Below are 12,183 nucleotides of genomic sequence, written 5' to 3'. Positions count from 1 at the left end.
TATGTACACACTTTAAAGTTTTTATTCTCCATGCAACAGATAGTATATACAATATTTGCAGCCCTGCAATCCTCCCAATAAAAGAATTAAATATTTAGAATAGAAAGTCATTCAGACAATATATGTAAATGTTTCTATTATTCTTTAACAATTTTTAGTCCATATGTCGTATATTTATAAATTGTATACATAATTTTTTAGTTTTGCAGTGGAATTATTCAAAATTATTAATTATAAAAAGTCTACGAATATTTACGTAGTAATTTATTATTATATTTATACAACATTAAAGGAATCAATACATTTTGTACAAAATTATAAAATTAAATTAATTTAAAAACTATCAGAAATGTTAGAAAGTAGCATTCTAATAATATTTTTCTGAAAATATTGCATACCTGCTGACGATAATACCTTTTGATAGTTTAATAGTTTAGTTATGGCCGAAAGTCCTTGCATTAACGTTCAGATAAATTAAAACTGATATTTATGTCATCCACACCGGCACCTTTCACCTGCAAGAACAATGTTAACCATAAATAAAGGCGACAAAATAAAGAAATCATTAGAAAATCGTGTAGCCCATTAGTCTTGCTGTCTTCACCACCACCCACAAGTACACACAAGCACACACACACAATTGCCATTATGTTGAACACGCAAGTCAATTGATGCAATTTGTACGACAGCAGAAAAATACAAGCTGCCGACAATTGAGAGTCCTGCCTAGGATGAAGCTGTTAGTGGCAAACATTTCCCCAGTGGCTGTGACAATTGACATGAAAGTTGGAAATGCCTTAGCAGGTTCACAGGCTGCACTGCTCACTGGGTGTTAAGGGGGAGGGTTGCTCATTGAGCGTGTGTGCTTGCTTGTGTTCATCAACAGTTTGCACTTGAATTGCTTGGCTGGTGATTTAAGGGTTGGCTGGAGGATGTTGCTGCTGGTTTTGGTTTGTCCTTTAAATGAATTGCGGCGATTTATTACGGTAATACTCATTTGAACGAACGAAAAAAAATATGGGGATGAGGAGACTGGCAATTGGAGTGTAACGCCGGGAGTTGTGACTTAAAGTCGAGTGCAAACAATGCACACAAAATAAAAATAAATCTCTTGCTGTGTGGAGCAGGCTTTTCGGCACACTACTACCTTGTAGTTCTGTAAGGGCCAGTTAGTGCCTCAAATCAGCGATATTCTGGGTAACTAGGAGTCGACTCAAAAGAGATTTGAAAGAAGCCGATAACCCAAAGGGAATGCAATAAAAAAGAACGGTAATTGTTTACCTTTTGAGGTAACCTTAATAGCAGGTTGTACTCTCTGTAAAAATTTTAATAAAACTAGTATACCCTTTTACCCTTTGGGTACAAGCCATAACAAGAAAACAAAGAGTCGAACGGGATGACCTCTTTATTACCCTCCCAAAAATAAATAAAACTAGTATATCCTTTTACCCTATGGGTATAGGGCATACACATTTTGTTTCAAAATTGAGTTTTAAAAAATTAATGAATAAAATAAAATAATAAATATTCAATACATGCATAAGTAGAGACATTTCTTTATGTACTGTTTTAACAGCATTAGATGATAGAAAGCATTAGATTACATTTATGGTTATAACTTTCTTAACAATTGATATATTGATTCCATCGTGGAAGAGAAGCGCTCGTCAACTGCATTTGAACGATCATTAATAGAACGAATATTAAAATATCAATATTAAAATCAAATGAAACCAAAATATATACATATATACATATATGGTACAATTTGTACCGACTAACGGACTACCATGTCGAGCATAAACTGGAAATGGGGAAATTAAATGTACAATTTGTTTGGGATTACCTTAAATAAGGGGTCAGCTGATCAACCGGCGAGGGGTGGGCGCCCGTTACTACAGGGTTGTTACAATTGTGTGTGTAAGAGTTTGTGTTTAGTTATACCCGTGGGAAGTCTGTGGCGTTTTTAATGATAGCGAAATTCGAATTCACAGAATGCCGCTGCCGGCATTGTGATTTCCCAATTAGATGTGACTCGTCATTGATTATTGTCATCGAAAAGTAACGGTAATTTTGGTATTCATGTCACTTGCAGCAACTTGTCATCGCCCTGTTCCGTCTATAGTTTGACCATAATAATCACTATAATTGGCTGTCTTGGTGGTCGAAAAAGTACGTGATATGCATTTTCGCCTGCTTGTCGCAGACTATGCCTGCGGGCTAGGCAATTAATACGCCAATTTCCAAGCTCATCCTACTTATCAGTTGCCACCTAAATCAGCATTATGTGTTGGGGGTGGGGTTATGATTGTGGAGTTGAAAATTAATTCAAAATTCAATTACGATGTGGGTGTTGAGTCGTCGTCGTTGCCTTGTCTTTGAGAAGACACCACAACTTGCAAACATAAATCAGACTAGATTGCCACACCTGTCCCGCCGCATCTTCTTCCGCATCCGAATCAGCAGCGTTTGCTGCTTGGCTAATTTTGCGAACTCCACCAGCTACACTGTGTGGCATCTTATTACATTTTAAGCGGCTTTGCCAAGTGACGCCCATAACTCACGCCTGGCTGCACGACGTTTCTGGTATTTTGCATATATTTTAATTTATTTTCTAATTTATGAGCAGCTTTCCTAAAGTTGGACCCACAAGTGGCGCCTGGCAATTAATTAAGATATTTAAAAGAGCAAGTCTAAAGCTGCATTCCGTCTCCATTGTGAATGGGCGGCAACATCTATTTACAGTAATTGTCTAATAATGGCAACTTCCTGTACACATAATAGCATAATTAATCGATATTAAATGAACACGGCGCATCATAAACGCCGGAAAACCCACAAAAGGTTAAATTAAACGAAGTAATTGTTACCACCGGCACAGGCCAGACCAAAACCGAGACCAAAGCATCCCCCTCTTATCCTGGCAGCAGGAGTAGAAACAAAAACAGAAGCAGGGGTGGCACACAATGCCCAACAAACAGGCAAGCAGGCACGCAGACACGCACCAGTTAGGCATTGGATGCGAATGAGCAAGATTGTTGAGTTTTTGATTTTAAATCGAGCAGTCGGATTGGGGAGTAAAGCGGCCAAAGTCACACGGCAGGTGGCGGATGTAGGTGGGGTGTGTATTTGTGGGCGCTGTCTGCTAGACAAAGTGATTTAAATGCATTCATAATGGGATAAAATTATGTGCTGTCTGATTTGCGGCTTCACACAAAAGCTGCACAACCCACAGCCCACAAAACCAGTGTAACCGACTGGCTTTAAAGTGCTTAGGGTCTTCAGCTGGAAACGCCCCCTGAATTCCCATGAATATGCATGAATATTTGCGCTTTTGATGTGCACTTGAGGGGGTGTCTTGAATGGGGTAGCATTTTAAGTTTATTAAGTAAGAAATTTGGGACTTAAACGCGAACATATTTTGCATGTAGTACTCTTTTAACACAGCTCAGAAATTAAGCTTACTGAATGTATACTTTTTTTAATTAAAAATAAAACGGCGCCTATCAAATCATAATTAAAGATCCCAGCTAGAGCCCAACATCAAATTTGATGGCCACCAAATCCGCTTAAAATAATTTCTTACAACAATTTGTAGCGCACACTTTCGCGGGCCACATTAAAAATCTTATCTACGCTAAAGCAGAGCTCCCAGCTGCTGTTGGGGACACAAATGACCATGCAAAGGCACAATGTTTAAATGGTACGCAAATTGGTGTCCATCACCAGCTGCCTGCTCGGCAGGCCTGCGGTGCAGGCGTTGGACACGTGTCCGAAACTCTGCCGCAGTGCCATCAAATTGAAGTAGTCCCATAATCTATTCTGGCTCCAAATCATCGCCAGAATAGATTGTGACCAAAGCGTCACTGCATTGATTTTCTACCGGCCAATGCACTAAGGAGCCCAAACTGCAACGCTCACTCGCAAATCTCCGTAAAAACTGAATATTTTTGATGTTCAGCAAACGGGACAGTTCTTTGAGGAGCCTGAAGCCGAAGCGCTCCGTCTGCAGGGCATTGTAGAAAATCCAGTGGTTTTTGCCACCGCAAAAAAGTAATTTTAAAAATTGAAAATAGTTCATAGAGTACACATATAAATCATCGAATTTTAATCACGGTCAGACAAAGAATTATTTGTCAAAATATTTGAAAGATTAAGAAACTTTGGTTTAACGCTTAAGTTAAAATGCCCATATTCTATTTTGTATATTTTCTAATTTGTTTCATTATAACAAATATGTCTGTCTTATGCAAATAATAAGAATGCTTTTATACATAACTAATTTATTTTGCAAGTTATGTAATTTTTAGTTCGCCAAAAACATTTATTGTTCAAGGTCGTACTTATAAGTTTTCTAATTGTGGTGTTTGAAACGCATTCATTTTTAATATATTATTTTTAGTTCTGAATTTGAAATGCAACTTACCAGACACTTTTCCACCTAGCCGAACCACGCTAAACTGACGGGTTGCCCATCCAGAAAAGTTATAAAGAAAGCGCCAATATAACGCTTTTTTAGACTAGGCGGACTTGCCCACACAGCCCATTCGCGTAGTGCCCACAAGTCAGGCACAACCTGCAATGCTCTGCAAAGCTGCAGAAACTCCCTGGGATCTTCATGCACGCGGTTTTGCCAACAATGGAGCGAAAAATCATTAAGCAAAAAGCTGCTGGAGCTTTATCTCTTAACTGCTCACGAGACCGACAAAGAAGCAGACCCACCTCTTCAAAAGTCTCACGTATTGCTTTAAGTCGAATGCTTAGCTCACTAAAGGATATAATAAATGAAAATCTTGTCTTTCAGTTAAAAAGGTATGTATCTTACCGCGCACAATTAACTTCAGAACATTGAAATATTTGTTTAATTATCAGTGCCTGCAACATATCATCGCTTACTCCAAACTGTTCGAAATACTGTAACCATTCAGCGTTCTCATCGCCTTGCTTGTCCAGAACGCCGCCGGGGAATACGCAATGATTGGCTGCCAATGCGGTGCGTCTAGCTCGCGTGGTCATCAACAGCTGTAAAAATTCCAGATGAATATGAATATGAAATATAAAGAATAAAGATGAAACTTGCCTGATAATCATATTCTTTTTGACTCTCGACAGTGCAGCGTGCTGCTATGATAAGAGTGGCCGCATCGCGCCACTTCCCCAGTGATTCAGCGCACATTCTTAGAAGTAAAAATTATTCTTTAAATAATTAATCCCGTACACCCCTTAATCTGACTTAACGATAGTGATAGATAAAGCCATTTCATTATAATTTATTTAACACGGTTGATAAAGTTAGCGGTGGCAAATGTCCATTGGGCGGTGGAAAGTTTAAATGAAACTGAACTGCTGGTGTGCCAAAGTTCTCCAATCGGTGTAATTTTTTGGCACGTTTGTGAAATTCGTCAACTGTGCCTTCAAAGCTAATCACATTTGTAACTAAGTGCGGCTCTGCCAAATAGAAATCGTCTCCTGCAGGTGCAACAAAAGTTAGATACGTTTCTTGCTATAATGTTTATCTTTACCTGGCAACACATTTACTAAATTGTCACTACACATATAACTAATAGGCATAAACAATGTTGTGCCCAATTTGCTTCGATGCCGGGCAAACTTTAATAAATCATAATAACTTCTGATTGCTAGCAGGCGGGATAGTTCGTAAATTTGTGGGGGCAAGAACCAAAGCTCACCAAGTCGAGCCAAACTCAGCAGCTCCGTTGGCGTTCGCCACTGCAATAAGAGTCTGATCAAGGAAAATAAAATAAAGCTAATTGTGCTCAATGCTTACCAAACACTCTTTGACTTCCGACTCCTCGGCCAGCAGATTGGGTTGCTTTTCCACAAAAGCGATGAAGAAAACTGTTTCGTAGCTAACAACCCAAAAATCAAGATCGTTTAGTTCTAACTACAATCTATCTTGGAGCTTACCCTTTCCTCACGATCGCTGGACTTGCCCAAGCGGACCATTCATGCAAGGCCCAGAGATCCGGCACAACTTGTAGTTTCCGGCACAGCTTCAGAAAATCGCTAGGTTTATTATGAACGCGCTGCTGCCAGATCTCACGATCCCAGAAATCTTCCTTAAATATACTGCCAGTTGCTTCTACCTGCGCCAATTGTGCGCGCGTGCGGCACAACAAAACGCCCACCTCCTCAAAACATTCACGCAATGCAGTCAACCGGAGCGTAATCTCACTGTAATCGAACAATCTTTATACTTTGCTTGTGGTATGCACTTTGGACTCACCGCGCCCATATGTGTGAACGTTTAAAAAAGCGATCATAGCAACCTGTGCCCTGCGGGGCCAAAATGCTAGGCCTGTGATCTGAAATCAGCACTAGTTGACGCAGTGCATCCTGCGGCACACCAAATTCTTCGAAATACTGCAACCAGGAAACGTTTTCATCGGCGGTAGTATCCAGCAAGCCGCCGGGAAAGACTGCTTGATTTTGCACAATTGCCGTTTGGGCGCTGCGCTTTAGCATAAGCAACTAAATCGTAATTAAAATTACATATATACATGTATGTATGTATTAACGACTTTGTTTATGGAGTTCTTTATCATAGCTACTTACATTGTAATCGTAGGTACTTTTTGTGGTTGATTTATCAACGTTTTTTGCTACGATAATGAGACTTGCCGAAGTGCGCCATTTGACAGTTTTTTGTTGCTCAGACATCTCTCAATGTTTAATTGTAAGCGATATAAACATCTCCCTTGCCATAAAAACAGCAACAGGCAGTTATTTTGTAAGCAGCTGTTGCAACCAGTGTTCCTCTTGTATGGTTCGAAAAACTGCGGGACATTTGTGTACATGTGTACACATTTAATCAGTACAAAACAAGTAAGTCGGGTCGGTCCCGACTTAAAAAATACTATGTATAAAAGTGTATAATAATTATGCGTGTTTGTGTGTGTCCAGTGTGCTTGTGCACAGCAGCAACAACAGCTGCGGGCAGGACTTGGCCTGAGATTATATACATACGTATTTGGCTATAACTTGCTGTTAAATCGGCCTATCAAGGTATTTGCCAAATTCGAATGAAAAATTCCAAGAATTGCGGGAGATATAGAAAATTACTTATTGGAGAGGGGGAAGTGAGGGAATTTCCAAAATATAAATATTCTGTGTATTCATATAAGGCATCTTGGATAAAATTTGGTGTCCCTAGGTGTTATAGTCTCCGAGATATAGATGATTGATGAATTAACATTGATAAGTCCAATCTGGAGGTGAAAGTGTACGTCAATTTCAAGCTAAATGTTAGCGATGCAGTTAAAAAAAATACGCCAATAAATAAGTGCTGATGACAATTGCCCACCCACAGCCGGTGCAGGTGTAGTATCTAGTGGTAAAAGAGATGGCAGGTCGGGAGAAAAGGGAGGACAACGTTACAACAGTGGTAAAAATTATGATTTTGTTCCACCGCCGCGCGTCTTTTCGACAGAGGGAGACTGGACCGGTTGCATTGATTGCTTCGATTTGTCAATTTTAAAATCAACTATATAAAGGAAAACTATTGTTATCATCCAATTCCTTAGGTTGCTGCACAGGCGGCATTGGGCGAAATTGCCGCCTCTGACCAAGAACTTCTACAAGGAATGGCCGAGGTGGCGAATTTGCCGCAGACAGATGTGGAGCGGCTTCGATTGGAAAAAACCAACATAACAGTTTCGCATGTTTTTGAGAACAATGAGAATCAACCGTTGGAACCGATTCATAACCCTGACATATTGGGTGAGATTAAAAGGCAGAGCTTTTCAAAGCCAACTCCAATACAGTCACAGGCTCTCGGCTTAATTTTTATAAAAATAAATATTAAAATCGTAATAAAAAAAATAGCTGAAGATCAGCATCCCGCGAAATATTAGTAAAGAATTTAAAATAAAAAAATTAATTTAAAAATGAAACAAAACAAATTGCGGACGTCCTCACTCGGCGGAGTCCAACGACTGAATGCTGAACTGGAATAATATTTTCGACTACCTCGGCTTTTGCAAAAAGTATTGATCAACATCGGTTTAGAATAAGTGTTGACAGGCAATTGACAAAGGGATTTTTAGAGTAAGTCTGGCAAGATAGTAACGATGCTTTTATTTTGTACTCCAACGTCTATTATTTTGTTGCGATTTGATTTATATTTCCAAGGGCGTTCGCACTTTTTTCCAAAGGGGGCTAAGAAATTAAAATGTATATTAAATAATGCACGATGCGTTTAAATAACAAGTGGAGAAGCAACACAGAGATATAGATGATTATACAAACGACATTTCCGAAAATTACCCTTAGGGAAAGTAACGCTAACTCGTATAGCACATAACGCATATTTTGTGCAATTTTGTGTATCTATCTCTTATTGTCTCTGAGATCCAGGTGTTCATACGGACAGACAGACAGACAGGCAGACATAGATCGGCTCGTCTTGTCATGCTGATTTGTGGGGTCTGCCACTCCTCCTTCTGCCTGTTACATTTTTCGGCTCCCTAATATACTCTTGTACATTTCATGTGCAGAGTATAAAAACGTTACTTATAAGGTCTGTTTCCTGCTGCAACGTTGGAATGGTCGATGGTGAGGCTGCATTTTTTCAGAAATCCTAAGTTCGTGCAGAATTCAACAAACAATTGTGTGCAGATACATAAGTAGAACAAAAACCAATTTTGCGACCATTTGGCACACCAAAAAGTTCTCTGATAAGTCATTTTGAAAACACACGTGCAAGGGCGAAAGCAACAGTATTTAAGAGCTTACAAGCCGAGCTTAAAGACAGTCTAACTTTCAGTTGCATCCAAGCAGCTACTTTTCAAAAAATGAAAATCGCCATTGCCATTTTATTGGCAGGCTGCGCCTGCCTTGTCGCGGCACTAAAGCCAGTACCAGGAAAAACACCAGAAGGAAATTTTTCAGCTGAGGAAATCTCAACAGATGCAGCTCCAGCCGAGGAAACAGAAGCAGAAATTGGTACTCGCGGTCCAGCCCGTGGTGGTCCTCCTCGTGGTGGTCCGCCCCGTGGTGGCCCTCCTCGTGGTGGTCCGCCGCGTGGTGGCCCTCCTCGTGGTGGCCCACCTCGTGGTGGCCCTGGCTTTGACGATAGAAGATTGAGAGAACTCTTGAGGGACAATGCTAAGAGTCTGGATAAAACCAATCTTTCTCTTCGTAGCATTGACTCTGTAAATAACCAAATAAAGGCAAATTTGGCTCAACAAAAGGATGCAATTAGAACCATTAACAAAATCGAGGAAGAGCTGGCAAATCAGCGTGCTTTGGTCAAGGAACAATCAGAAGGGGTGATCACTTCCCTTTCTAATATTACGCACAAGGTTGGCCACGTAATCATTACCCGTAAAATCCAAATTGAGAACTTGGCTCGCCTGCAGTCCGAAACGAAAGATTTGATCAGTAGTTTGGAGAAAAAACTTGAGGCTAATCTTAAACACGTTATTATTAGCGCAAAAACAATTGATAGTAGCATTCTGGAACTGACAAAACTTATCACACGCGCAGTAATGCCAAAATTGAACGGCCTCCAATGCACCTTTGATAGCCTCGAGACATCACAGGTCAACATTGAGGTGGACTTGAAGAATCTGGCAAGTGTGAAGAATCTCGCCGAGAACTCGAACATCAAAATTATCGGCTTGGAAGGTCAGCTGCGTAGCTTAAATCAGACTCAGGACGAGCGACTTAACGGACTGTCCAGCGCGGTCAGGCGTTTGACTCCGATTAAGACATGGGAAATTGAACAAGCTCTGCGCGATCTCATAATCTCACAGAAACGCGTCGAATTGGATTTAGAGGCATGCGACAAACGCCCACCTTCACGTCTGCCAGGACTGAAACCGCCAAAACGCGAAGAACCCCAACGCCCAGGTCGCAAGGACAAACCAAAGAAGGGCCGTAAGCCAAGTCGCAAGTCTTCCCCACGCCGCCCACGTCCTGACAACTGCGAAGAGGAGGACTCAAAAAAGGGACCCAAGCCAGGTCGCAAGCCATACGCTCGACGGGACAGCAGCGAAGAGGAAGACTCCAAAAAGGGACCCAAACCTGGTCGCAAGCCACACCCACGACGTGACAGCAGTGAAGAGGAGGGACCCAAGAAGGGACCCAAGCCAGGCCGCAGACCAAGCCCACGACGTGACAGCAGTGAAGAGGAGGACTCCAAAAAGGGACCCAAACCTGGTCGCAAGCCACACACACGACGTGACAGCAGTGAAGAGGAGGGACCCAAGAAGGGACTCAAGCCAGGTCGCAGACCAAGCCCACGACGAGACAGCAGTGAAGAGGAGGGACCCAAACCAGGTCGCAAGCCATACCCACGACGTGACAGCAGTGAAGAGGAGGGACCCAAAAAGGGCCCCAAGCCAGGTCGCAGACCAAGCCCACGACGTGACAGCAGTGAAGAGGAGGGACCCAAACCAGGTCGCAAGCCACACCCACGACGTGACAGCAGTGAAGAGGAGGGACCAAAAAAGGGCCCCAAGCCAGGTCGCAGACCAAGCCCACGACGTGACAGTGAAGAGGAGGGATCCAAGAAGGGAGGAAAGCCAGCATGGAAGCCCACACCACATCCCAACTGTGATAAGGATGATACACCTCATAAGGGGCGCCAGCCAGGCCATAAACCCTCCCCACACCGCCCACGCCCCGACAGCGATGAAGATAAAAAGCCAAAAATAGGTAAGGGATCTAAAAAGCGCCTGATCTACAGAGTTAAGGAGTCGCGACATAGCGGTTAGTTGTCACTAGCCTCAATCTTTATCTCCACAAATTATTTTACCGATTCCTATTTATATTCCAGATGGATACCCAAAGTCATATTACGCCAGTGTTTCTAAGTCTGGTAAAGGCATTTCAGCCCACGCTGTGTCTTGGCAAGAGCCTCTACCCTGGGAAGCTGTTCCCCTATATCGATCAGCCCCAGCCCCAAAACCAAAGCACCCTCGCGGTGAGGAAGTGATCTGGTACGGAGCTCCCCCATTTTAATGGAATGGAACTGACAGCTGAAGGAGCCAGCCACTAAACTAAAAGTTAATACTACGAATGAATAGAAAAATTACCCTTACGAACCACATCTCTAGAAAAAATTCACCTCCATCAACTAAAATATTATTTTAACTCAAATACAAAACAACAATTTAAAAACATATTTACCAGCCTTGTTTTCTTTTATACATAATAGACCTACAGATTCGATAATGCTGCAGAAATGTAGCTAACATAACAACTCTTGCGTAAGAAAGAAGGTTCAAAAAGTAAAATTTTGACTATACATTCTGCAATAATGTAGTTTTAATATGAAAAATGGGCCTGTTAGTTAAGCGATGATGCCGATGACGAGTTTTTTTAAAAGCAACCCATAGAGGCTTTTATTATAATATAAAATAATTATATGAAACATTATTTGCAATAGCGTCATCAAATTTCATTGAAATGAAGTCTGAGACTTTAATAGATGAAGAAGTCTTGGACTCTAAGAACAATAATAAAATTTCCCTAAAAATACGGGATTGGAAGCGGCTACAGGATAGATTATTTTAAAAATTTGTAAAATTAGAAAAGGCCCAAAAGATAAGAAAGACTTTAAATAAAACTAGCTGAGATTACATTTACGGCTATAACTTCCCTTAAAGTAGGCCTATCTGGATAAAACTTGACATACGGACACATCTGGCTTTAAATCTGGTTTCGAGTATGCATTTAAAATAAAGGACTTCGGTTACATGATACTCGGTAGCATGGTAGAATAATGAATCATTTAATGTGAACATCTCAAGCTTCATTAGAACTCTATTGCCCGCAAAACTCTTCATGCAGATTTATAGTCTTAAGCCGGATCAACAACAAAAAAACATTTGACGATGTTATAAACTAAACAATATCCGCCATCTAAGAAACTAACACCAAGAAATGTTTTCTTTAGTCGCATTTTAATTTTAATTCGTTGGTATTATTATTATTGTAGCATTTTATCTATAATATCTCTTTCTTCCGTAAACTCCCTAATTGGGGAAAAGAAATCCCATTAAATCTTTGGAAATGGCACCATCACATTTAGATTATCTCACATTGTTAGTTATTGTTGAAATGGCGCCTGAAAAACGAAAACTTACACAAATCTCGATACATGAATGAACTAAAAGTCTTCATTTAGGGGGCAGGTGGGGAGCTGCAATCACAAAC

The 12,183-nt window shown here is 40.9% G+C and overlaps 3 protein-coding genes across 3 annotated transcripts; 1 reads left to right on the top strand and 2 right to left on the bottom strand.

Moving 5' to 3' along the window:
- Positions 1 to 251: 251 nt before the first annotated feature.
- Positions 252 to 5,212, bottom strand: LOC115625954 (nucleoside diphosphate-linked moiety X motif 19-like). The gene is made up of 4 exons (XM_030521193.1): positions 5,081 to 5,212; positions 4,826 to 5,022; positions 4,427 to 4,768; positions 252 to 515 (listed from the first exon to the last, which is right to left on the bottom strand). The coding sequence occupies exons 1-3, from the start codon at positions 5,174 to 5,176 to the stop codon at positions 4,516 to 4,518; spliced, it is 546 nt and encodes a 181-aa protein (XP_030377053.1). The 5' UTR covers positions 5,177 to 5,212; the 3' UTR covers positions 252 to 515; positions 4,427 to 4,515.
- A 35-nt stretch (positions 5,213 to 5,247) lies between these two features.
- On the bottom strand, positions 5,248 to 6,727 carry LOC115625953 (nucleoside diphosphate-linked moiety X motif 19-like). Its single transcript, XM_030521192.1, has 6 exons — positions 6,577 to 6,727; positions 6,248 to 6,492; positions 5,929 to 6,195; positions 5,789 to 5,870; positions 5,523 to 5,730; positions 5,248 to 5,469 (listed from the first exon to the last, which is right to left on the bottom strand). Exons 1-6 carry the CDS (start codon positions 6,679 to 6,681, stop codon positions 5,264 to 5,266), a joined length of 1,113 nt encoding a protein of 370 aa, XP_030377052.1. The 5' UTR covers positions 6,682 to 6,727; the 3' UTR covers positions 5,248 to 5,263.
- Positions 6,728 to 8,769: 2,042 nt separating this feature from the next.
- LOC115625795 (serine/arginine repetitive matrix protein 1) lies at positions 8,770 to 11,149 on the top strand. The gene is made up of 2 exons (XM_030520972.1): positions 8,770 to 10,680; positions 10,802 to 11,149. The coding sequence occupies exons 1-2, from the start codon at positions 8,814 to 8,816 to the stop codon at positions 10,984 to 10,986; spliced, it is 2,052 nt and encodes a 683-aa protein (XP_030376832.1). The 5' UTR covers positions 8,770 to 8,813; the 3' UTR covers positions 10,987 to 11,149.
- The last annotated feature ends 1,034 nt before the right edge of the window (positions 11,150 to 12,183 follow it).

Source organism: Scaptodrosophila lebanonensis, unplaced genomic scaffold, assembly GCF_003285725.1.
Source record: "Scaptodrosophila lebanonensis strain 11010-0011.00,11010-0021.00 unplaced genomic scaffold, SlebRS2 tig00000080-arrow-pilon, whole genome shotgun sequence".
Classification (NCBI taxonomy): Eukaryota; Metazoa; Arthropoda; class Insecta; order Diptera; family Drosophilidae; genus Scaptodrosophila; species Scaptodrosophila lebanonensis.
This window is presented reverse-complemented; position numbering and strand designations above follow the sequence as displayed.